The sequence below is a fragment of the Castor canadensis genome, chromosome 3 (assembly GCF_047511655.1).
Source record: "Castor canadensis chromosome 3, mCasCan1.hap1v2, whole genome shotgun sequence".
NCBI classification, from domain to species: Eukaryota; Metazoa; Chordata; class Mammalia; order Rodentia; family Castoridae; genus Castor; species Castor canadensis.
The window spans coordinates 199,437,540-199,463,340 of NC_133388.1; the positions used below are offsets into that span (position 1 = coordinate 199,437,540).

The window sequence follows — 25,801 nt, forward strand, 5'->3', positions numbered from 1 at the left end:
CGGCTTCCGCTCCAGGTAGCACAGACCGGAAGTGTTGCGTTGCCATGGTGAGGCCCGGCGCGGGGCCCGCCCCCGCGGCGCCTAGAGCAGCGCGGGGCAGACTGACCGCCGCGGGGACCGAGCTGGGGTGCGGCCTACTGAGGCTGCAGGTGAGGCGCGGCCTGCGGGTGGGGGGGCGACGAGGAGTGGGGTCGGTGCGTGTGCAGAACGCGGGGGCGAGGACCGGCGCGGGGCGGAGGAGCGACCGGCCGCGGAGCACCTCTGCCGCCCCGAGCAGGCCGGAGCCAGGGCAGCGAAGTGGGGAGTGTCGGGAGAGGCCTCCAGAAGGGGCGCCTTAGGAGGCCTCCAGTACACGATTCTCGTTTTACCTGAATGTGAAGTTATTGTGGTTCTTGCAACCTGTTGGTCAGGCAGGCTGACCAGCAGTCTTCATTTTCAAATGAGGGCATTGAGGCCACAGAGAAGGGACTTGTCTAGGCAGAAAACACAGTATAGTGACAATTTTTAGCTGGCGACAGATCTGGTTAATGAGACAAGGCTGAAATTAGCTTTTTTTCATGTCACATAGATGTTGCAAGTCATGTGAAGTTCCTCGTTACATTTCCCATTAATATCTTCATCACCGGTAACCACGTTGAAATGCAAAGTACTTTTTCCTGAAACAGGAAATAGCCAGAGGGTTTTCTCAGTAGTTACTGCTGGTGTTGTCAGTTCCAGACCGACCTCCTGGCAGCACGGAAGTATAGTTCTGGAGTCTAGGGAGTGCAAGGTCAAGGCATCAGCGACTTCATGTCTGCTGAGGGCGTGCTCTCTGCTTCAAACTTGGCGACGTGTTGCTATGATTTCACAGATCCAAGGTCCAGGCCCTGGAAGTGGTGTCTGATGAAGGCTTCCATCTGTTTCATACAAGATGTCTTTTTGCTTTGTTCATGCGCAGAAGGGCTGGTAATGTTTTTAAATGGATTGGTATAGCAGAACGCTGTTGGCACACACCTATAATCCTAGCTACTTGAGAGGCTATCAGGAGGATGACGGTTCAAGGCTAGCCTGCGCAAATAGTTCTTGAGACCCCCGTTTCCAAAATAATCAGAGCAAAATGGACTGGAGGTGTGACTCAAGTGGTAGAACACCTGTTTTGCAAACGGGAAGGCTTGAGTTCAAACCCCAGTTCCACCAAAGGAAAAAAAAAAGATTGTTACAACTAAGGGAATTAGGTTGGTCTCTGGGGTTCTTAACTTGTCACATCTCGGGTTGGGGGATCTGGATAATGCTGGCTTCATGAATTGAGATGCATTTCCTGCTCCTCTATTTTCAGAAAGGGGTTTTGCAGGTTTGATATAATATGTTCCTTAAATGGTTGATGTAATTTACCAATGAAATCATCTGGGTTTGGAGTTTTCTTTGTGGGAAATTTTCTTTCTTATTTATGTTTTGAGATAGAATCTTGCTATGTAGCCTAAGCTGTCCTTGAGTTCAGAATACTCTTGCCTCAACCCTCTAAAGTGCTCTGATTATAGTGTGCACCACCATGCTTCACTCAGTGGAAAGGTTTTAGTGTGACTTTTATTTCTTTAATAGATATATAACTATTTCTTCTTGAGCCCAATTTGATAATTTGTTTCATTCAGGGAGTTTGGCTTTTTTTTTTTGTTTGTTTGTTTTGTGGTACTGGGGTTTTGAACTCAGGGCCTTGAGCTACTCCACCAACCCTTTTTTGTGATGGGTTTTTTTCAAGATAGGGTCTTGAGGAACTATTTGCCCAGGCTGTCTTGGAACTGTGATCCTCCTGATCTCCGCCTCCTGAGTAGCTAGGATTACAGGCATGAGCCACCAGCACCAGGTGGGGATTTGCCACTTATCTAATCAAGCATGACATTTTATCTATGAAGGACCATTCAGTAACTGTTTTAAACTTTTCAGATCTGTGATGTAGCACAGAACAGCCAAAGATGCTATGTAAAAAATGAAAGTGGCTGTGTTCCAGTAAAATTTCATTTTCTGCCAGGCACTCAGTACTACTGAGTTACATCCCCAGCCCTTTTAAATTTTATTTTAAGGCAGGGTCTTGCTAAATTGACCTGGCTAGCTTCAAACTTGCTATTCTCCTGTTTTAGCCTCTTGTGTAGCTGGGATTACTGGCATGTACCACCATGTTCATCTGATACTGGTAATTTTTGTCTTTTTTTTTTTGAGATGGGGTCTCACTGTATTGCCCAGGCTAGTCTTGAACTCCTGGGCTCAAATGATTCTTCTGCTTTGGCCTCTCAAGTGCTGCCACCATGTAGGGCTCTGTCTTCTTTTTTTTCTTGATCAATCTAGTGAAAAGTTTGTCAGATTTATTAATATTTTCAAAGAACAGATTTTGGTTCCAATATTTCCTATTTGTCTGTTTTCTGTTTCATTAATTTCTGCTCTTATTCCTTTTAATTTGAGTTTAATTTTCCTTTTTTCTAGCTTTCTAAGTTGGAAGCTTAAGTTGGAATCAAGTTATTTCATTGATTTTTTTCCTAATTTCTTATTATTTAAGACTGTTGAGGTAGAAATTTCCTTCTGAGCACTACTTTAACTGTGTCTCACTTTTTAATTATTTTTTGCTCTGCAAGGGCTTGAACTCAGGGCCAACACCTTGAGCCACTCCACCAGTCCCTTTTTGTGAATGGATCTTTTTGAGGTAGGGTCTCAACCTCAGTCCTTCTGATCTCTGCCTTCTGAGTAGCTAGGATTACAGCAGGCATGTGCCCAGCTTTTTTCTTTTCTTTTCTTTCTTTTTTGTTTTTTGAGATAGATTGCCCAGGCTGGCCTCAATTGTCCTTTTGCCTCAGCCTTCTCAATAGCTAGGACTATAGACATGTGTCACCATGCCAGGCCTGGCCTTTTTAGCTTTTTCTCTTCTTTTCATTTTTTGGCAGTACTTGGATTTGAACTCAGGCCTTTGTGCTTGCTCTACCACTTCAGTGTCTTTTTTCTTTTTCTTTTTGGTGATACTGGGATTTGAATTCAGAGCTTCCTGCTTGCAAAGGAAATGCTCTACACTTGAGTCACACCAGTCCATTTTGCTCTGGTTATTTTGGAGATGGGGTCTTGCGAATTACTTGCACAGACAGGCCTTGAATTGCAATCCTCCTGAACTCAGCCTGTCAGGATTACAGGCATAAACCACTGGTGCCCAGCCTAGCTTTTTCTTTCTTTTTTTTTTTTTAAAGCGGTACTGGGGCTTTAATTTGGCCTCACGCTTACTAGGTAGGCACTCTACCACTTGAACCATCCTGCCAGCACCAAAACAGAAACTTTTTAACAAGACAGAAATTTCATACCCATTAGACAGTCACTGTCATTTTCCATCCTCTAGCCCCTGGAAATCTGTGTTTTACTCTTTGTGTAGGAATTTACCTATTTTCGGTATCAGGTAGAATCAGGCAGTGGTTGTCTTTCTGCTGCACGCATTTGACGCATGTATCAGAATTGCAATCCTGCTTATGTCTTAATGATATTCTGTTGTGTGAATGGGCCATGTCTTGCTTTTTGCCTGCCAGGGGATGGTGGGGTTGTTTCCGCTTTTTATGAGCAATGCTAGTGTGAACATGGTTGTGCGGATCTGAGTCCCATTTTATTTATTTTGTGGATATCCATGATGGAATGTGTGTTCTTCTGGCCATGTGGTCGATAGAGTTACATTCTGTTCTGTAACCATGGTTCGCAGCCCTGTTGTGCCAAAACGTCTTTTACATTAGAGCCAGGCAGTGTGTGCAAGTTAGGTCTCCTGTTTGGGCCTAGTGTCCCAATTCCTATATCCCACAAAGAGCAGCTAAGTTCAAAGAGATGCTGTTGTTTTAACCAGTCCTCTGTTATAGTCTGAGTTGTGTGAGCTTTGTCTTCCTATATATTGTGTTCCTTTCTTCTTTTCCCTTGTGACTTTCTGAGCCATATCTCTGCCCTCCCAGCTCCTATCATTCTTCCATTCAGTTTCCAGGACTTGTTGACTAAGTTGTGAACTGTCTTCCTTGAGGATGTCCCCTCTTGTTCTAGACTTGTGTATAGGAGTATCTCAGACAGCATGGGCACTATTTGTTCTTTCGACCCCTATATCTCTTGATCTAAATCTGGAATCCTTGTGGCCCAAGTGCCTCCTCCATCCACAGTTCCCAGGCTGGTGCCACAGGCAGCAGCTTGGCTCCCAGGACTCCTGACTACTGCCTCATCTAGTCTGGAGTTATGTTCTCTAGCTTTCATTAGTTAGTTTTGTCACTGTTGTAATTGACAGACCCATTTCCATCTCTACCTGGGTAGTGGCCCATTGGAGGCATGAAGCTAAATAAGACAGTGGCACCCAGCTGTGGCTTTTTGGAAGTCAAGGTTTGTAGAACTGTTGGAGTCTCCATGCCTATTCTCCCTCTGTCCTTTTTTTCTCTCCTAGTCTTGGGTGACTTTTTTTTTTTTTTTTTTTTGCAGTACTTGGGCTTGAACTTAGGGCCTTCACCTTGAGCCACTCCACCAGCCCTATTTTTGTGAAGGGTTTTTCGAGATAGGGTCTTGTGGAACTATTTGCCTGGGTTGGCTTTGAACTACGATCCTCCTGATTTCTGCCTCCTGAGTAGCTAGGATTACAGACATGAGCTACCAGCAGTGCCCTGCTTGGCTGACTTTCATCTTCAGTTCTCATTAAGTCTCTTTTCAAATGCAGATGTTTCTTGCTACCTAGCTGCTTTCATTTGTGCATCTTGGCTTCTGACACTTTGCTGTGAGTTGGTTTATTAGATTTATTTTGGAGCCAGGTGGCAAAGGGAAAGGAAATTGAGGAAGGAGATTCAGAGTGTCCCCTGATTTCCAAGGAGAGGCCCTCCCACATTCTCCACCCCAGCAGACATTGCTTGGAGAGCTCAGTGTTAGTCTGGTCAGCCCCTGTGTCCACACTTAATTCCCAACCTGGGTGTGATAGTGTGGTATTTATCCTCCTTCCTCTCAGAGAGGTCAGCCAGGCAGTTGTTACTGAGCTAAATAGCATTTCATTTTTGTAGATCAAAAGTCATGGAAGGTTTCAATTTCATGTGGTTCTCCTGCTTATGCCAGGGGAACTTGAACATTGAGAAAGACACAGAGCCTCATTTGAGGGCCAGAAGGGAAACTGAGACCAGAGGATGAGCCACTAGCAAGACAGGATCAGAGAGGAGATTTCTTGATAACATACAGAGCACAGTAAGTAGAAGAGTGGACTGTTGCTCAGGCCAGTGATTGACAAATGCACCAATGGGAAAGAATGGGAACCTGGAACAGGCCCACATGGGTTTGGGGGGGATCGTTACCAAGGTGACCAAGGCGGTGCTTGGAGCACACTGGCAAGTGTGTGAAATGGTTGGACTGAGCAGCTGAAATCAGAATAGAGACAGTGTGCAAGTGGAGTCTGTATACATTACATATTGCGGCATAACAAATCATCCCAGGTATAGTGGATTAAAACAACTTTGATTATCCCACACTGCATAAGTGAAGGGTATATGAGCAACTCTACTAGCTAGTTCTGGCTTTGTATGTCTCAGACAGAGTCTTCAGTCACATTGTCAGCCAGGGCTGTCTGAAGGCTCTGCTGGGCTGGAGGACCTGCTTCCCAGAGGGTTCACTCTGGCTGTGGGCTGGAGGTCTCAGTGCCTCCCACTTGGTCTCTCCATGGGTTGGGCTCCTAGTTCAGAACATTCTCAGGATGTCTACAGTTGGTTGGCCTCAAGCAGAACACATGATCAAAAAAGCCATGGTGTCTTTTCTGACCTGATCTTGAATTCATTATGAGAGCCTTGTAGGTGTGTCCATACTCCATACCTTTTTTTTTTTTTTTCTCCCGGGATGGGGGTTTGAACTCAGGACTTTGTGCTTGCAAAGCAGGCAGTCTAACACTTGAGCCACAAGTCTAGTCCATTTTGCTTTCTTTGTTTTGAACATGGGGGTCTCAAGAACCATTTGCCTGGGATGACCATGATCCTCCTGATCTCAGCCTCCCAGGTAGCTTGTATTACAGGCATGAGCCACTGGTACCTGGCTCCACACCCTTGAATGACCCTGGGGCCCAGGAAATAAGCCCAGGTCTGGAATGAAGAGATCTCCACCCTTGGAGGCCAAACTCAGAAAGTACTTGTGGAATGAACGAATGAATGAATGAAAGGAACAGAAACAGAGATACTGCCCTTATGATATCCAGGTCCATCTGGGTGACTGTCACAGTGACTGAGTTTCAGAATTGCAGTGGCAGGGACTGTGATACTGAGGGCCCCCACTTCCGGGGGCTCTGTCCAGTGGCTTGTGAGTGGTGGAGGCTGGGCCCAGGGAGATTCAGGAGACCCTGGACGGCCATGAAGACAGGAGTGAGTCCCCACTGTGAAGGGAAGCTGGCGAAGGGCAGGGAAGACAGGGCACCAGGTATCCTGGGATGTAGATGAAGGCACTCTACCACTTGTGCCACACTTCCAGTCCATTTTTCTGTGGTTATTTTTGGAGGTGGGGATCTCACAAACTGTTTGCCCAGGTTGGCCCTGAACTGTGATCCTCCAGATCTCAGCTTCCCAAGTAGTTAGGATTACAGGCATGAGTCCAGTCTTCCCCACTGCCCCCCTGCAAAAAAAAAAAAAAAGAAAGAAATGCTATTTTCTAGAGTGCTGTATTATTTTACATTCCTACCAGCAATGTGTGAGACCCATCCTGTTCTTCATGTCCTTGCCATTCTGGTGTCTCACATGGTCTTACTTTTCATTTTTCATTTTCCTAGTGGCTAATGATGTCAGTGGACTTATTTACCATAGCAGTTTTACATTTGGATGTACAGTTTACCTGAAGAAGACATCAAGATGATGATGGCAGTTATGACAGTGATGATGCTGATGATTGAATTTGAGAAAGCCTCCATGTAGGTCAGCCAGGTCTTGAAGTAGAAATCTTCCTGCCTCCACTTCCTGAGTGCCGGGATTGTAGGCACGTGCCATGCCCAGCTTAGATTAGTTTTTTACAGGAGTGTATCCAGTGGACCCAGGACCAGTTACTTACTTATTTTTGCAGTGCTGAGTATTAAACTCAGATTCTCTCACATGCTGGGCAAGTGCTCTACCACTGAGGTATACCTAATCACTTGCACCATTTATTTAAATCACTTTTTCTTCTGCTCTGTAGCATTGTAAATCAAGCATCCACACGTGTGTGTTTGTTGCTCTACCTGCTTATTTGTTGGTTTATTTCTCTATCCCTAAGCAAACACTTTGGACTTGATTACCAAACTTTATAACAAGTCCTAATAGCCAATAGTGTAGATATTTCAAAGTTTTTCTTTTTCATTGTTGTTCTGCCTGTTCGTGGACATTTGCCTTTTTGTGTAAAATAGAGAATTAGCTTGTGAGTTTCATGCATTGTTGGGATTTACATTGGGGCTACTCTGACTCTTAGATGAACTTAGGGAGCGTTGTCACCTTTACAGTTCTGTGTCTTTTGATCATAAGCATGGTGTCTCCCTCTGTTTATGTCTTCTTATCTTGCAATATTGTTTTGTGGTTCTTTGTCCTTGTCTTGTGTCAGGTTTCGTCTTAGGCATTGATGTTGTAGGATACTGCTATTCTGTCATGAATAGAAGATGGATGTCCTCTTCTGATGCTGTCTTCTCAGGGCACATGTTTCTATCTAGGCGAGCAGGAGACAGGGGCTAGGGAAACAGTGACATTCTCTAGCATTAGGGCCCTCAGCATGAGCGGTCAGGACCAGGTGGCTGTGCCTGGTTACGTCAGCGGCTCTGCTGGTGCGTTTAGTGACGCAAGAGGGGCAGCGAACTTAGGGCTGAAACTTGAGCAGTAGAGATGGGGTGAGGATAGGGCAGTGTGAGGGAGTGCTGGAATGTTGGGGCTGGGGTCAGGGTCACAGGAGTGGTAGAGAATGAGGAGTTGGATTGAAACCACTGGGTGGGGACAGCTACTATGGTGACTGGTAGAGGGTGTAGTTGGGACAGAGGACGAGGTCATTAGCAGGAAGAAGAGGTCAAGGCTGAGAGGGAGTAAGGACATGAAGGACCATCCATGAGACTACTTAGATCAGCAGGAATTCAGCCACAGTGATGGGCAGAGGGGTGACAAGAAGGGTTGATGTAAGGTGGCTACTGTAGCAGATGACTCCTAGGGAGAAGAGGGGACAGAGTTCTGCAGCCTCAGAGGATTAAGGGGACTGGTGCCCCACTTCCAGGCCAGGGACCTTTGGGGAGAGAGAAACCAGTCTGCAAAGAGGGCTGCTGGGTGGGAATAGCAAGTAGGGAAGCCAAGTTTCCTCAGAAGAAGGAACATGGGGATTCACTGGTGGCTGGCTGGGGCCCAGGGCAGGGTTTTTGGGCTGGGGAGGGGTGGAGTCTGGCTCAGAAGCCTCCCCCATCTTAGCCAAAGTCTGACTGTCTGAACGTCTGAGATCTCCAGTCTAACTGTGATCTGCAGTTGTGTGTGCAGGGGCCTCCTGACAGGAGGGTAGAGCAGTGGGCAGGCTCAAGTCTTCCTCCACTTGTGCTGCCTGTACCCAAAGTCCAAATGTGCCTCCTTTGGGTTAGCAGCTGTCTGGCATTTCCTCCTTGGTCTGTGTCTGTCCACAAATTGTCAGTCCTTTGCCTCTGTGTTGGTCAGTGAATACTTTGTCAGGCTTACTCATTGTAAATGTTCTTGCCCAGTGGTCCTCTTTGTCTTCTGACCTTGTAGGTTTTGTTTTCTTTTTATGATGCAGATATTTAGAAACTAAGTGCAATTGGATGTATCAGCTTTTTCTTTTAGTTTTTGGGTTTCATGGCAGGTTTAGAAAGGCTCCCTCTTAGTTAGGATTACAAAACATTTTCTTCCTTTGTCCTTATCCTCTATGGTTTTCTTTTTCTTAGGTCATATGTGTGCTGTCTAGAGTTCATTTGGGTGAGAAGAGAGTCTTACCCTGTTTCCTAGGCAGCTTTCCATGGCCACACTCCATCCTTAGTATCCCTCTCCACTAGACCTACGTGAAATTTCCTGTGGCTGCATGGGCTCTGAGGGATCCTCCCTATCTCCCCAGATTCCTGCAGGGCCACTCTAGGTTCTGTCTACACTCCTCCTGACTACTTACACCTGGATACTCTTCTCTGACCCTCCCTGTACTCTGCCAGTCCTGCTCTTCAGGGCTGCTCCATCTGCCTTTCTTGGCCCTTTCCTTGCATGAAGCTGTCTGTTGCTCCCTTGTCCTGTTACTCTTGATTTCCACCATTTCCCTGGACTGTCTTCCCTTCCACTCTTGCATTTCACCCTTGCCTCACTTGGTCTCTGGGACAATCCGATCATATCATTCATTGGTCTGAGAGCCTTCTCAGTTCCCACGACCTGAAGAGAGGAATGCTGCACAACTGCCTGGTTGTTCATGTGGCTTTGGTTGTCCTGTATCCCCACCCCTTGTCCTTCCCAGTACCTGGAACCTAGCATGTGCTTTTCTTTCTCCTGGTACCAACCTCATTCCTGTTCAGTGGTATCAGCTCTAAGAGCTTTTTTTTTTTGTGGGAGGTGGATCTAGATTTGATTTGAACTCAGGGCTTTAGACTTGCAAAGCAGGTACTCTGCTGCTAGAGCCACACCTCTAGCCCATTTTGCTGTAGTTATTTTTGAGATGGGGTCTCCTGAGCTGTTTGCCCAGGCTGGCCTTGAACTTCAGTCCTCCCAATCTCCTTCTCCCAAGTAGCTAGGATTACATGTGTGAGCTGCTGGTCCCTGACAAGATGGAGCTTTTTAATTTTTTTCTTTTGCAGTACTGGGGTTTGAACTCAGGGCCTCATGCTTAGCTATGCAGGCGCTCTACCATCTGAGTCACTCTGCCAGCCCTTTTTAGTGTTGGGTATTTTCAAGATAAGGTCTCACAAACTGTTTGCCCAGGCTGGCTTTGGACCAAGATCCTCCTGATCACTGCCTCCCTAGTAGCTGGGATTACAGGCAATCCCTTGCTGGATGCTTGCTGGCATCCAGCAAGATGGAGCTCTTTTTTTTTTTTTTTTTTTTTTTGCTGGGGTTTGAACTCAGGGCCTTGAGCCACTTACTGGCTTTGAACTGTGACCCTTCTGATCTCAGGATTACAAACTTGGAACCGCCACATCCAGCCCTTTTTTTTTTTTTTTTTTGTGGCATTGATGTTTGAATTCAGGGCCTCACACTTGCTAGGCAGGTGCTGTACCACTTGTGTGTTTTTCCAAGATAGGGTCTGGTGAACTATTTGCCTGGGGTGGTTTTGATATGATGCCTGGCTGATTTTTTTTTTTTTTTTTTTTTGGGATGGATTCTCACTATACTTCCCAAATTCCTCAATTTCCTGTGTTCAGGTGACCCTCTTGCTTCAGCCTCACTAGTGGTTGGAACTACAGGGGTTATACCATCACACTTAGTTCCTTATACATTCTTATTTCACTCCTTTTTTTTTTTACATACAAAAAGATGATCATACATCTTTTTTTCTTCACTGAACAAACTATTTCTGTGGGTTTTTTTATGTTGTTGTTTGGCAGAACTGGAATTTGAACTCAGGGCCTTGTGCTTGCTAGGCAGGCTCTCTACCACTTGAGCCATGTCCCCTGCCCTAGTTTTTTAGTTATTTTTTGAATAGGGTATTGCATTTATGCCCAGGCTGGCCTGTACAACAATCTTCCTATTTATACTACTCATGTAGCTGGAATGACAGGTGCATTCCACTATGCCTAGCTTTTTATTGGTTGAGATGGGATCTTGTGAACTTTTGCTGGCCTCAAACCACAATCCCCCTGATCTTCACCTCCTGAGTAGCTAGGATTACAGGCATGAGCCACCTCCCTGGGCTGAACAAACGCTATTTCTTAGAGGGCTTTACTTACTAGTATGTAAGAAGCTTTCTCATAAAACGCAAGGGACTTACTTAATTGGACTCCTTTGATCATTGTTTTGGTCCTTTCTGGTGTCTTGTGTCATAAATGCTGCTGCAGTGAGTGGCCTGATGGCACTTCAGGTGCTTGGTGGTTGTTCAGGATGAACTTCTCAGGCCTGGACCCCGAAGAATGCCCCGGCAGCCTAGGATTTTTCCACACTGGTACCCACAACCACAATGGCCAGCGTACTTTGGTCTGTCCTCCACGAGCGCAAGGCTGTGAGGCCAGGAGTAAGTAGCCTGTGGCCACAGGGTGTAAGCCATGGGACTGAGCTGCCCTCCTACTGGGACCTTCTCTCCATTGGTGTAGCAGCCCCATATGTGCCTCCACATGTCCAGCAGATCCATTGGGACTCCCCTGTGCAGTCCACTGCAGGGGTCCTTTCTGTGTGTAGGATGAGTCTGAGTGTCTATGACACCTTTATCCCAGGTCCCGTTGGCCTCTATGCTGATGCCAGCTTCTCTCCCACGACGCTGAGCTCTGCCTCACCCTGTTGACCGACACACACACGTGTAGACATTATTCTACAGAATGACATAAGTAGTTTAGTTTTCCTAGAATGGTGGGCATAGGCTCTTTTTTTGTTGTTTTTTGGTGGCACTGGGATTTAAACTCAGGGCCTTAAGCTTAGCTAGGCAGTTGCTCTTACCACTTGAGTCACTCTGCTAGCCCTTTTTTTGTGATGATGTTTTTTAAGATAGGGTCTTGTGGACTATTTGCCCAGGCTGTCTTCGAACCACGATCCACCTGATTGCTGTCTCCTGAGTAGCTAAGATTATGGGTGTGAGCCACCAGTGCCTGGCTTATGCTCTCATTTTTTGCTAATGGCTATCATTACAAATGAAGTCATCTCTTCTGGTTGTAAGTTACAGGAACTAACTCCAAAAGGCCTTAGCACTACAGGAGTGTAAAGTCCCCAGAACCAGGCAGAGGGTAGGTAGGCTTGAGTGCTTGGCCTGGGTCATAGCCAGTTTCCTGTGTCAGCTGCCCAGTTGCTGCTCACTGACCTATGGTGTGGGGCTTCCCCTGTGATGTGCAGCTGGAGGCAGAAGAGCTCTCTTATTTCCATCTCCATGGTCCTGCCCTTGCCTTCCACCTGACCTGCTGAGTGGGTTTCAGTAGTGTGGGGGGTTCCAGAATGGAGGGCTGCCAGAAGGGATGCAGTTTGCTTCTGGATATACACTGAAGAACCTGCACTTTCAAAGACGTGTACTGTGTATGCTCACCTGTGGGCGCAGGAGCCCTTAGGGGTGCCCAGTCTCCTGCCCCACTTCTTGACTTTTCTGAGCCATTTCCCTCCATGCCCCTTGTCTCTTCTGTCCTTTCTCTGGACAGGGCACACCTCCACCTTTCCCTTGTCTCTCTCTCTATGTGACTGAAGTAATAACTTATGTTCTTTGTAACTGTCAGGCTCTGGGCTCTTGCTGCATTACAGATGCTGGGAGGTAGGTGTGAGAGGCACTGTGGTGGAGTGGTTAACAGGGAAATTCTGGATTTAGCTATGGCCTTGTTTTCCCTGTGTGGAAATTGGGATGATGGCAGAGACCTGCTAGAGAGGGTTGTGGCAGTGAGGGTGGGTGGGTGAGGGGCTGGGAGGTTGGGTAGGTTGCATGTGTTCTCACTAGAGCTGTGGAGCCTGGGCTGGGGTCTGGATGCTGCCTGTGATGAAGGCTGGCTGCCCTGTGGTGCTCTCTACATTCTGGGGTCAGCTTAGTGGTGTATACAGGTTGAGGGGTGGGGCTGGAGGCAGTGGAGTGTCCTCCAGGAGGCTACTCCATGCTGGGTCTCACACGCTGATGTCGCTCACCCAGGCTTGAAGCTGAGAACTGGAATAAATCAACTGGATTATCTCTGTTTGACATTCCAGGGAGGCTTGGGGAAGGATTTATGGACTGGGGTGGGAGCTATCCTGCTCAGCCCCTTCTTAGCCTGGGTGTGGCGTGGTGGCCATTTGGTGGGACTCTGCTGAGCCAGCCACCAGGCCTTAATGGTTCAGCTGAGTTTTCATGGCTCTGGCAGCAGGAAGGAGGGACCGCACCTTAGTGAAGTTCAGCTGGGTCAGTCAAGATCAGGTAGGCAAGATGTGGCCTTTCCTTCTAGAACCTAAGCTTCTTTTGCTGACCTCTGGCCTGTCCCCTTTGAGGCTGGCTTCTGGAGGGAGGACAGGCATCTGGGAGATCTAGGGTTTGGGGAAGCTCAGAGCTAGGATGCCCCTGGAAGGAGGACCATTAGGGTGGGCCACTTGCATGGTAGGCCTGGGTCTCCTTGGGTTCGTTGGGCACCTCCTTTTGTCTCAGAAGAAGCAGTTAAGCTAGGCAGGGGCTAGGCTAGGAGGTTACATGGAGACTGCCTTCAGGCAGCTTCCAGTGAGAAGTTCAGGAAAGTGGGCCCAGTGCTCGGAAGCTGTGTGGTAGGGAGGACAGAGCCTTCTGTGCGGCCAGAGGTAGCTCCTATCCCTGTGCTCATTTTTCCTATTGTGGCCAGAGGGGTCATGTTGTGCTCTGTTGTACCTCAGAATAAGAAACCAAAGGCCAGCATGTTCCATTTGAAAAGTGGTTGCTGTTCTTGGGTTATTTTCTCTTGTATAGAACAGGGCACCAGCATATCAAATAACAGGGGTGGAGTGACATCTCAGATCTTCTACCTGTGGTCAGGGTAGGCCAAGCAAGGGTAGTACACTATGCTCTTTGCTGTGATTTTTTTTTTGTGTGTGTAAGCTGGTAGTGTCTTTCTTTCCTGTAGGATGCTGATGACTGAGAGCCCTGTCAAGGAGAAGGGTGTCCACTGCAGTGGCAGCACGGAGGGAGGACTTTGCCATGCTGGTGGAGTCTAGAGTCCTATCCTCGCATAGAGGTGCTGGCAGGTTCCTGAGGACCTGGCCTGTCTGTCTTGGGTGAGGATGATGAGCCCTAGAGGGAAAGATCAGGATGGGGCTCCTGGGCAGGGTGTTGGGCAGCTTCTCCTTACCTTGGCCCCAGCAGTCTGTGGAGGTGGCCAAACCCAGGAGCAGCTGGTCTGAGGGCAAGTGCCTCTGAGAAAGCTCTTGACCTACAGAATGCATAAGAGGGGTGGAGGGCCCTGTTGGGCCTGGCCCCAGGAAGCCTCAGACCAGATATACAGGGGGCTAAGTCTAGGCAGGTTAGACCTGTGGAGTGTGGCTCCAGGTCTTAGGAGGGACCTGACAGGCCTGATATGATCTGGCTAGCAGTTCTCTTCAGAATACCTCAGAAGCAGTGTCCATGGAGACCCCTATGTACCTGTCTGGCCAGAGGAGAGGTGGGTTTGAGGCTTGGCTATTTGGGGAACAACAGACCTCTTTGGATAGACCTCTATTTATTATTATTATTATTTTGCAGTTCTGGAGTTTGAACTCAGGGCCTTCACCTTGAGCCACTCCACCAGCCCTATTTTTGTGAAAGGTTTTTCGAGATAGGATCTCGTGGAACTATTTGCCCGGGCTGGCTTCGAACCATGATCCTCCTAATCTCTACTTCCTGAGTAGCTAGGATTACAGGTATGCGCCACTGGCGCCCAGCCTTGGGTAGACCTCTTCTGGGCAGAGCATAGCCTTGCCTTCTGGAGAATGGGCCAGAAGCAGTCCAGTGACTGCATCTGGGTATAGGGCAGGACTAGGGCTGTAGCAAGCACACATACCAGCAGGGCTGTGCCCCAGTTAAACTTGTTTGCCGTTGGGTCTCAACAGACCCCAAGGCAGGTGAGTCACCTATGCCTGTGTCTACACAACTCTGGCTTTTAGTGCAGCCCAGGATTGTCGAAATATTGGCCGGCCTGGGTAGCATCCCTGTGAGGAACAGGCCAAAATGCTAGGCCATGAGAGGGTGGGGAGCTGGTCAGGCCAAAGTCCAGGAGGCAAGGTCTGTCAAGTCCTTGGGCCATCCCAGGGAGGAGACCTTGCCCAGCCCAGTGTCTGGCCCTGGGGCAGTCATGGGGTGATGGCCTTGCTGGGAGTAGGCAGTATTCCTGGTTCTACTGTTCCCCTGAGCAGGACAGCTGTGCAGCCCTTTCTGGTAAGCGGAGAGGCTGAGATGCTCCTCATTTATTCTTCCCTGGGCGTGTGGAGTAGAGTTGGGAGTAGAGCAACTAACATTGTATGTTCTGCTGGCAGAGGGTGGGCCCCACACAGGGCAGGACCCTGAGGTGGCGGGGAGCCAGGTCTCACCTGAGCTTGCCCGCCCTGCCCTATGGGCTGGCCTCGATGTGCTTCCTTATTTACTCCTCAGGTGTGTGCAGCTGCCGGAAGGGGAGGCTCCCCTGAGGACATATTGACAGCCCCCTGCCCTCTCTGTGCCCTAGCTGCCTAAAGATTTTCAGCCCTGGACACTGGGAGCCAGGACCCCAGGACTGACCACACGCCCTGCCTCTGCAGCCATACCTCATTAGTCCTAATGTACTGACTGGAAGGGAGGGGGTGGACATGGAAGGAGAGGAGAGGCTCCCAGGGGCTCTCAGCTGCCCGCTGCTGATTGGCCCTGCCCTCCCTTCTCCTCGGCAGGGTGCCAGAAAGCTGGAACTTTGCTATCTGGGTAATTAGCTTCAGACCCTGGACTGAGGCCGGCCAGGTCTTAGGGCTACTTCCCACAGGCTGTGCACCCTGACCCCAAGAGGGAGGTGAGGCGCTGCTTGTAGAGAGGCCCTACTAGCTAAACAGCTGAGGTGCCAGGCCTCCCTGGGGAGTGGGTGAAGGTGTCCCCTACACTGCCCTCCTTGCCTGGGCTGTGCTCCTCAGGGCCTGGGCCTGGTCACAGCGTGGGGCCTCCTGACCCAGCCTTGCCAAGGGCAAAGGGCACCAGGCCTTGGGAAGGGGATGCCCCCAAGGGAGACAGTCCAGCCAGCTGCCCCACCCCTCAGGCCCAGCCTGGCCCCCAAATCCCCCACTGTGGTGCTCCAAGCAGCCCTGTGGGCAGGCATCCCCCACAATGGCCGAGCACCTGGAGCTGCTGGCAGAGATGCCCATGGTGGGCAGGATGAGCACTCAGGAGCGGCTAAGGCATGCCCAGAAGCGACGTGCCCAGCAGGTGAAGATGTGGGCCCAGGCTGAGAAGGAGGCCCAAGGCAAGAAAGGCCATGGGGAGCAGACACAGAAGGAGGCAGCTGTCCAAGGGCTTCGGAAGCAGGTCCTCTTCCCTGCTAGCATTGCCCTTCTGGAAGCCGCTGCCCGAAATGACCTAGAGGAAGGTGAGTGTGTTTTCGTTCCAGGGTGGCGCACAGTGCATGTTCCCATCCATCTGGGTGTGGCCTCAGCTTGTGTTGAGGCTCAGGACTGGACCTAGACCTGTATGCAGATCCAGGTCTCAAGCTACATAGGATGGCCCTGAGTAACTGTCCTTCGGCAGGACAGCATACAGAAAGTTCTACTGTGAAGCAAGCCAAATTCGGGAGGACTAGGCTACAGGAGGGCCTGTGGGGGCCTGCAAAAGAATCCAGTGCTTGGGGAGCTGGGGCAGCAGATAGCCCTCACTGCTATTGGTCACCTCAAGTGCAGGGTGCAGGGCTGCCCACGCAAGTCCTACTCCCTGTGTGCTTGGATCCTAAGGCCCTGCCTCTATAGAGCGGGTTGGTAAAGCTCTCTAGTTACAAGCAGATAACAGGGTTGGCCAGACTCAGGGTGAGGCCCAGAGCACACATGGCTGGCTCTGCTTGATGCTGCCCCAGGACTTACCTTTGACCCTTCCTCCTGGTTAGAACCTTCCTAGCCCAATGACAGGCTTGACCTTGCAGCAGGCCCCTGTTGCTCTCCTGTGCCTCATGCTATAGCCTCACTGTGTGCAAGGCTTTGAGGGAAGAGGCATCTTGGTGTCTCTTGGGCTTTTTCTCCTTCACTTTGGGGTAGAGGGTGAGGAGGAGTGGGTAGTGCCTGGACAGGAATCCTCCTGAGAGGCCTGGAGGCAGGGGGAGTGGAAAAGGGTACTGTGGGTGTGCCACAGGTCAGGCCACAGGGAACTATGGGGAAAAGGAGGGTGTGTACTGCTGCATGACCAGTGAGGACCCCAGTGACCTTGGCAAAAGTCTGGGTCTGTGATGGGACTTCTTTAGGGGAGTGAGGATGGGGCTGAGCACTGCTTGTAGGGATGAGGGCCTGTCATCAGAGAAGGGCAGGAGTGGGTGGGCCTTGTGCTGGGGCTGAGTAGGATTCTTGGACAGCCACCTGCCCCCTGCTCCAGGCTGCAGCAGCTACAGGGCAGGGAGTGAAGTGTGGGATTGCTGGCAAGCTGCCCACAGGAGGGCCTGTTCTGGGGTCTGAGGGGTTGGGTGCTGTGATATGGGAGGGGTAGGGGCTGCTATGTGTGTAGTCCATTTGGCAGATAGATGCCCCATGCTTCTCAGCCTGTGTGCCTCTGTACCAGTCTTCCACTACCCTTCCCTAATTCCTGGGCAACAGCACAATGGGCCCAGATAGCCTGAGGCCATGGACAAAAAGGCCAGTAACAGCCTTGCTCTGATCTGCCTCCTCCTTCTTGCAGTCCACCAGTTCCTTAGGAGTGGGGTCAGCCCTGACCTGGCCAATGAGGATGGTCTGACTGCGCTGCACCAGGTCTGAGCATGTGGGGTGGGGGTGGAGGGTGAGGGACTGGCTAGGGCTGTGGTGCTCAGATTGCTTATTTGCAGTGCTGCATCGATGACTTCCGAGAGATGGTGCAGCAGCTCCTGGAGGCCGGGGCTGATGTCAATGCCCGTGACAGTGAGTGCTGGACACCGCTGCATGCTGCAGCCACTTGTGGCCACCTGCACCTGGTGGAACTCCTCATTTCCCGGTAGGACCTGCAGGTGTCAGGGAGGGGCTTCCACACAGATGGTGGCTGAGTTAGCTCCTTTGTGAAGCTTCCTGGCCTTGGCTTCCTGTGTCCCTGCATCCTCTGCCAATCCTGCTGGGACGCTGGGGGGAAGTGTGTGTGTGCTTAGCATGGTCTGGTGCCTGCCTGGCAGACTGGACCTCCCCAGGATCTGCATGGAAAAACACCATTTTGGTCAGGGTGGAATTGGTAAGGAGGGAAGGGGAGTAAAGAGTCTGGGTAGGCCTAGAGGAGGTGCCTAGTGACCTCCTGTTACTTCTATCCAGGGGTAAGGCAGAGTAGAGTAGGCTGGAGGTTTCACCATGATTTAAGGGCTTTCCCATAATTTTATGCCTCCCTAGTCAGGCATGAGTATGCCTACTGATGGGGCTCAGCCATCCTTGTATGTGTGGATGGCTATCTCTGTCATACCCACGTACAGGTACTGGGGGTGGGGGTGTACATTTGGCAGGGAGTTGGTGATGGGCAGCAAGTGGTCTCCAACCCTAGCAGCCCTGGCTGTACTCTACCCTGCACAAGCACCCTTTCTGTGTTATTTGGTCCTCAGAGTCCTTGCACACATACTGCAGGTGCACCCTTACATATTCGGGGGCAGATGGGTGCTGTGAATGTGGAGCCTAGGTGGATAGAGACTGCAGAATGGGCTTTCTGGGTCAAGGACAGGATCTAGGATGGAGGGGTGGACCAGATGGGCCCAGAGGCCACCTCTGCCAGCAGCAGCTGGAGCCTGGGCCTTCCCATGTTTGCCCTCACTTTCTGAGGGCAGCCCGAGGCTGAGGGCCTCTGCAGAGGGAAGACCTTCTGAAAGGAGTTAGGGATTCCCTGAATGAGGGGCATGGTGTATGAAGAAGGGTCCTGAGGCCAGTGACCCGTCTGTCTTCCCTGCAGTGGTGCAGATCTTCTGGCAGTCAACACTGATGGGAACATGCCCTATGACCTGTGTGAGGACGAGCAGACCCTGGACTGCCTCGAGACTGCCATGGCCAACCGTGGTGAGTGTGCTGAGCTTGCCTGCAAGGGGTAGGCCCAGGGCATGCTCTCTCTGAGCCTGCTGCCCCATAGGTATCACCCAGGACAGCATCGAGGAGGCCCGGGCGGTACCAGAGCTGCGCATGCTAGATGATCTCCGGAGCCTGCTGCATGCTGGGGCTGACCTCAATGACTCCCTGGACCATGGGGCCACACTGGTGAGGGCTTGGTCACATGGGGGAGTCTGGTCTGGGCTGGGTGGTTGCTGCCAGAGGGATATGGGGCTGGGATTCAGGGCTGGGTGGCCTGTCTGCAGCTGCACATCGCCGCTGCTAATGGGTTCAGCGAGGTGGCTGCCCTGCTTCTGGAGCACGGAGCCAGCCTGAGCGCCAAGGACCGTGATGGCTGGGAGCCACTGCACGCTGCGGCCTACTGGGGCCAGGTGAGTGTGGGCAGCAGCAGGCAGGTGGGCAGCTTCTGGTTCCAGCTCAAGCCCTCAGCAGCTCCTGCTGGCTGCCTGCAGGTGCAGCTGGTGGAGTTGCTTGTGGCACACGGGGCTGACCTAAACGGAAAATCCCTGATGGATGAGACACCCCTTGGTGAGCATGAGGGCCATCTCCATCTGGTGGATGGGACAGGACAGGTGTGGATGGCACCTGTGACACCTCTGCCCACCTCTCCTCAGATGTGTGTGGGGATGAGGAGGTGCGGGCCAAGCTGCTGGAGCTGAAGCACAAGCAGGATGCGCTTCTGCGAGCCCAGGGCCGTCAACGCTCCCTGCTGCGCCGCCGTACCTCCAGTGCAGGCAGCCGTGGGTGAGTCTCCTGCTGCAGCCCAGCCCCCGTAGAACTCTCGGGGCAGCGTCCAGGGGCCAGCCAACAATTTGCCTCATCCACCCCCCAACTCCCGGCACCCCCCCCAGGAAGGTGGTGAGGCGGGTGAGCCTAACCCAGCGCACCAACCTGTACCGCAAGGAGCACGCCCAGGAGGCCATTGTGTGGCAACAGTCACCACCTACCAGTCCAGAGCCACTGGAGGATGATGAGGACCGGCAGACAGATGCTGAGCTCCGGCTGAGGCCCCCAGAGGTGAGTACCTAGCCCCTGTACTGCCCTAGCTTTGGAGTGGCCTTTGCAGGTGGGCATGGTTCTCCATTTGCACCAGCTCCCTTGTGGAAGTGGTAGGGTGAGTTACCCTACATTCCTAGATGGGTTGGTGCCCCAAAGAAGTGGGCTGCTGACCTCCCAACCCCTTGTGTCTGGCCCTCAACAATCACTCCATACAGCCTGGAGACCAAGGCCAGGACAAGTGAGAGAGGGCACCTACTGATGGCCCCTGGGGACCTGGTTTTGCCCACAGGAGGAGGACCCCGAGGTGGCCAGGCCACACAATGGTCAAGTAGGAGGCCCCTCAGGGCGTCACCTATACTCCAAGCGGTTAGACCGGAGTGTCTCCTATCAGCTGAGCCCCCTGGAGAGCACCACCCCTGATACCCTTGTCCGAGACAAGGCCCACCACACCCTGGCACAGCTCAAGCGCCAGCGAGCTGCCGCCAAGCTTCAGCGAACTGCTCTTGAGGGGCTGGAGGCCCCTGAGCATGGCCTGCCTTCTGACACCGAGACCTCACAGCCTGACTGTGGCTTCAGGGCAACTGGAGACCCACCCCTGCTCAAGCTCACAGCCCCCTCAGAGGAGGCCCCTGTGGAGAAGAGGCCATGCTGCCTGCTCATGTGAAAGGCCATTGTCTCCAGGCCTGAGGCTGCCTCACAGCCCTGCCCTGGAGACGACTCACTCCCAGTGTGTGCCCTGGTACTGCAGAGGGACAGCCAGTATAGAGGCTCCCTTTGCTTCTACCACCCAGGACACTGGCTTCCTCTCTCAGGGATGGACCTGTGACAAAGTCATACCTGTGGGCATCAGGCCGCAAAGACTGTTTGTCCTGTGACTCTTGATAAAGGCTGTTTGCCACCGAGCTTTCCTGTGTGTCTTGCTGGGGAAGGGCAGGTAGTGCTGCTGGGTCTGGTGCCACCCATGCCCAGAAACTCTCAGGCCTGTAGGTACGAGCTGGGGCTCGCAGGTGGCAGCCCTGGCCCCAGTGTGGGAAAGAGGCCTACAGCCACAGGCAAGAAGCCTGGCCTTCACCCACACCCTCCCTGGCTGTGTTCAGCTTCTCAGAGGCTCTTCTGTAACTCTTTGCTTTCCTGAGGGCAGCGAGGGTACTTTGGAAGGAGATTCTTTGGGGGCAAGGGCTGAGGGTGACCATACAGAAGGATAGGGCTGAGGCAGTGTTTTCCACAGGACTCCTGAGCCAAAGCCAGTGGCACAAAATAGGCACAAGACTGGCACTAGGCACTTTCCAGGGACAGTGGGTCCCTGGTTCCTGGCATGCAGCCCTGGTCCTGGGGCCTGCCTGCCAACTTCCACAAGGGGTGGTATAGGTGACAAGCAGTTGGCCATTCAGGCAGAGCTGGCTGGACACAATGTGTCAGGATAAGAGGGGTCCCTTAGGGTCCTCAAGCTGGAAGGCCAAGGGCACTTCCAGATCATGACCATGCAGGAAGCTTTTCATGGCAACCATGCCAGGTGACATGGGTTCTGGCTATTCTCCCCTTCTGGGCCAGAGCCACCAGCACAAAATAGGCACAAGACTGGCACTAGGCACTTTCCAGGGGCAGTGGGTCCCTGGTTCCTGGCATGCAGCCCTGATCCTGGGGCCTGCCTGCCAACTTCTGCCAGGGGTGGTATAGGTGACAAGCAGTTGGCCACTCAGAGCTGGCTGGGCACCGTGTGTCAGGATAAGAGGGGTCCCTTAGGGTCCTCAAGCTGGAGGGCCAAGGGCACTTCCAGATCATAACCATGCAGGAAGCTTTTCATGGCAACCATGCCAGGTGACATGGGTTCTGGCTATTCTCCCCTCCTTGTGGACAATGACCTGGTCAGCCCAATCTTCAGGGCCCGCCTTTCCTTCAGAATCTGTGGTTGGAGGGCTGGTGCCCTAGGCAGGGTTGGGGGAGGGCCCAGGGCTGGGTGCTGGTTAAATTTAGAGTGGGGTGGTGCAGTTGCCTGAGGTCCACCTGCTACCACGGCTGCTACTTGGGCCCTGCTGCCAGGAGGCGGGCAGTGACTGGCTCTGCCTGGGGCCAGGCACATATTAACCTGTGCTCTGGCCTAAGGACCAGAGAAGCAGGCCACTGAGCTGGGAGGCTGCTGTGGCAGCAGTGCCAAGAAGAGCAAGGTGAGAGGCTCATGTGTGTATGTGTGTGTGTGTATGCACCCCACCCAAGATTCCAGATGGCTGTATCCCTGCCTGCAAAGGGCAGAGGGGCCAAAGCTCACCTTGGGTCTGACCAGTGCCTGCTGCCCAGCTCAGTGGCATGACTCCATGACCCTCAGCTGAGGCACAAATGCAGCCTGGTGGCCTTTGTGGCCAGCACTGAGCAGGGCCTATCAGCTATCTGCACAGCCTGTGGAGGTGGAACTCTGAGGACCAATCACAGCCCACTTCCTGCTCTCTCCACCAATCAGGAACAGGAGGGAAGGGGGTCTTAGGTTACCCCAAGCCTGGAGTGTGGCCCCAAGGGCAACCTCAGGGGACTGTGTGTTGAAAGGACATGAGGGCAGCCCAGGGTGAGTTGCTGAGGGTCCAGGGCCAGCCTACCCTGTCTCCAGTGCTCTCCTGCCTTCTCTCAGCCCCTTGGAATGCTGATCAGGAACCAAGGTCCAGCCACAGAATTCTTGCAGCCTCCAGACCATGGCTGCTGGCCCAGTGGAACCCAGAGTCTGAACTCGGTCCCCTCCCCCAGTGTCCCCCAGGTTCACTCCTAAGGCCTGGCCCAGTTTCCTAGGGGATAGGCTGGTTGGTCCAAGTGAAGATGGGGGAAGGTGAGAGGGCACGGCCTTGGCTGGGCCACACTGGGGTAAATCTCCAGTTGGCCCCTGACTCCATTCTCATCTTGGTCACTTCTCAGCTCCTCCAACCCCTCAGGGCCATGGGACCCAAACACTGAGCTCTCTCCTCTTCTGACACCCAGTCTGTCAGAGTTATTGAGCCGTCTGTCTCTACTCCCCATGTGGGTCTCCTGCTCCCCTATCCTGGGGACACTGGGCGGCACTGGGCCTTGCCCCAAGCTCCGCCTGCCACCTCACCCACTCCCTCTGGCTCCCTGGGGCAGAACTGTGCCCAGCCGGGTGGGGCGGGCCCAGGCTGCTCTAGCTCCTTCAGCCCTCTTTGTCCCTTTCAGGGAGCCAGCAGGCTGCACTAAAGAGGGTGCTGTCTCAGCCTTGGGTTCCCTACCCAGACTCCCTGCTCCTGACCCCGAACCCCCAAGCCTGGACCCTCTCCCCAAGCACAATCATGGCCTTGAGAGAAAATGATCAAAGCCAGTCTTCAAAGAATGGCCTGAAGGAGAAGGTGCTGACGCTGGACACCATGAACCCGTGTGTGCGGAAGGTGGAGTATGCGGTGCGGGGCTCCATAGTGCTGCGGGCTTTGGAGTTGGAGCAGGAGTTGCGCCAGGTATGGCCCTGGATCCCCTGCTGCCCCTCCTGCTGTATCTGGGCTGCTGAATCAGTCCCCAGTCCACATGGGGTCCTCAGCTCCCCTCCCCCCAGCACAGTGAGTAAGAGCTGTGGGAGTGGCAGTGCCCAATCTCACTGTATTATGCTCCTTTTCCTTCCCAGGGTGTGGAGAAGCCCTTCACCGAGGTCATTCGTGCCAACATTGGGGATGCCCAGGCCATGGGGCAGAGGCCCATCACTTTCTTTCGCCAGGTGAGGTTACTGCACTGCCTGTGGTTCACCCTCCCCGCACCAAATGACCTGGCCTGAGCACTGTGTCCTCCCAGGTTCTGGCCCTCTGCGTCCACCCGGATCTCCTGAGCAGCCCTGACTTCCCAGATGATGCCAAGAGAAGGGCCGAGCGCATCTTGCAGGCATGTGGGGGCCACAGCCTGGGTGAGTGCCAGCGCCAGATGGGTCCGAGTCCCAGGAAGGAGCAGAAAGGGTGGGTCCCTTGGAAGGGCTGCAGGGGGACTACCACCCTCATGGGCTCGCTCTGCTCTGCCTGCCTCTGGGTCCAGGGGCCTATAGCATCAGCTCTGGCGTCCAGCTGATCCGAGAGGACGTGGCGCAGTATATTCAGAGGCGCGACGGAGGCATCCCCGCAGACACCAACAACATCTTTCTGTCCACGGGGGCCAGCGATGCCATTGTGGTAAGCCAGGCCAGGGCAGGACACAGTGGCCCCTACGTTCGCGGCCCGGCCCAGCTGTCTGGCCTGGCTACACCGGCTCAGGGCGGGGGATAGGTGCAGACCCTGGCCCGCTAACGCCGCGCTCCCCTTCCCGCCCGCAGACGGTACTGAAGCTACTGGTGGCCGGTGAGGGCCGCACGCGCACGGGCGTGCTCATCCCCATCCCCCAGTACCCGCTGTACTCGGCGGCTCTGGCCGAGCTGGACGCTGTGCAGGTGGACTACTACCTGGACGAGGAGCGCGCCTGGGCGCTCGACGTGGCGGAGCTGCGGCGCGCGCTACGCCAGGCGCGTGACCACTGCCGTCCACGCGCGCTATGCGTCATTAACCCCGGCAACCCAACCGGTGCGCCGCCCGCCTGCCCCCGCCCCGCCCCGCCCCACGTCCCCGCCCCGGACCTGCCCGCCCCGCCCCGCCTCGCCCCGCCCTGCCGGGAACCGCGCCTGGGCAGATCCCGCCCACTCCACCTGCCCAGCTGTCTAGTGAGAGCGAGGGCGCCAGCCACTGACCATTGCCCATGTGTTGCGGTCCCCACGCCCCAGGGCAGGTGCAGACCCGTGAGTGCATCGAGGCCGTTATCCGCTTTGCCTTCGAAGAGCGGCTCTTCCTGATGGCTGACGAGGTGTGGACAGGGGTGCGCGCGGGAGGGGGGCAGCAGCACAGCATCCCATGTGACGACACCGCCCCTGCAGGTGTATCAGGACAACGTGTACGCCGAGGACTCGAGGTTCCACTCTTTCAAGAAGGTGCTCATGGAGATGGGGCCACCATACGCAGCACAGCAGGAGCTCGCCTCCTTCCACTCGGCCTCAAAGGGCTACATGGGCGAGTGCGTGCAGGTTGTGGGGGGATGCGGGAGGGATCTGCAGACTTTGGCCACTGCTCGGCCCCCTGTGCCCCGCCGTGCATCGACACCTCCCATCCCCCTCCCGGCAGGTGCGGGTTTCGCGGCGGCTACGTGGAGGTGGTGAACATGGATGCTGAGGTGCAGCAGCAGATGCTGAAGCTGATGAGCGTCCGGCTGTGCCCGCCTGTGCCTGGCCAAGCCCTGCTGGATATGGTAGTTAGCCCGCCCGCTCCCTCCGACCCTTCCTTCGTGCAGTTCCAGGCGGTGAGTGTCTGAGGGTGTCTCAGCCGGGGCTGGTGCCGCTTCCTCACGTGGCCCTGATCAACACCTCCGCGGGTACAGGAGAAGCAGGAGGTGCTCGCCCAGCTGGCAGCCAAGGCCAAGCTCACCGAGCAGATGTTCAACCAGATTCCTGGCATCCGCTGCAACCCAGTGCAGGGCGCCATGTATTCCTTCCCTCGAGTGCAGCTGCCCCCACGTGCAGTGCAGTGCGCTAAGGTCTGGCGATGTGAGACTGGGCAGTACAGGACTGAGATGGGCAGGGTGAGGGTGGGGCACTGTACGCTGACCACCTTCTGCACCTCTAGGAGCTTGGCCTGGCCCCAGACATGTTCTTCTGCCTGCGCCTGCTAGAGGAGACCGGCATCTGCGTGGTGCCTGGGAGTGGCTTCGGGCAGCGGGAGGGCACCTATCACTTCCGGTGAGGCCTGGTCCACACAGTCCCTGCCCACACCCATGCCTCTTGGCTTACCACTTCCCCATTTCAGGATGACCATTCTGCCTCCCATGGAGAAGCTGCGGCTGCTGTTGGAGAAGCTGAGCCATTTCCACACCAAGTTCACCCAGGAGTACTCCTGAGGAACCTGCTGGGGCCATGCTGGGCTGCCCTGGACTGACTGCCCCAGTCTCCGGGGGTCTCTGAAGCCCTCAGGAGGATTTAATGCTGTCTGCGGATTGGAAACCGGCCTCTGCAGGTCCCTAATAAAGCTGGGTGCTGGTCTGATGTCTTGCACAGCTGCAGA

The 25,801-nt window shown here is 53.3% G+C and overlaps 2 protein-coding genes across 4 annotated transcripts; both read left to right on the forward strand.

The window, feature by feature from the left end:
- Nucleotides 1-20,653, forward strand: Ppp1r16a (protein phosphatase 1 regulatory subunit 16A). The gene is made up of 13 exons (XM_074069478.1): nt 1-149; nt 13,643-13,793; nt 14,257-14,414; nt 15,142-16,096; nt 17,383-17,453; nt 17,528-17,673; nt 18,601-18,704; nt 18,775-18,899; nt 18,998-19,123; nt 19,205-19,280; nt 19,367-19,496; nt 19,604-19,769; nt 20,041-20,653. Exons 4-13 carry the CDS (start codon nt 15,838-15,840, stop codon nt 20,413-20,415), a joined length of 1,578 nt encoding a protein of 525 aa, XP_073925579.1. The 5' UTR covers nt 1-149; nt 13,643-13,793; nt 14,257-14,414; nt 15,142-15,837; the 3' UTR covers nt 20,416-20,653.
- Nucleotides 19,705-25,782, forward strand: Gpt (glutamic--pyruvic transaminase). 3 transcript variants are annotated; one of them, XM_074069477.1, is made up of 12 exons: nt 19,705-19,769; nt 22,923-23,197; nt 23,362-23,451; nt 23,526-23,634; nt 23,760-23,893; nt 24,034-24,277; nt 24,475-24,554; nt 24,625-24,761; nt 24,869-25,043; nt 25,122-25,277; nt 25,367-25,479; nt 25,547-25,782. In XM_074069477.1, exons 2-12 carry the CDS (start codon nt 23,036-23,038, stop codon nt 25,635-25,637), a joined length of 1,491 nt encoding a protein of 496 aa, XP_073925578.1. In that variant the 5' UTR covers nt 19,705-19,769; nt 22,923-23,035; the 3' UTR covers nt 25,638-25,782. The 3 variants fall into 3 exon arrangements, with proteins under 3 accessions (XP_073925578.1, XP_020026555.1, XP_073925577.1); XM_020170966.2 differs by lacking the exon at nt 19,705-19,769 and adding an exon at nt 21,721-21,916; XM_074069476.1 differs by lacking the exon at nt 19,705-19,769 and adding an exon at nt 21,967-22,308.
- The last annotated feature ends 19 nt before the right edge of the window (nt 25,783-25,801 follow it).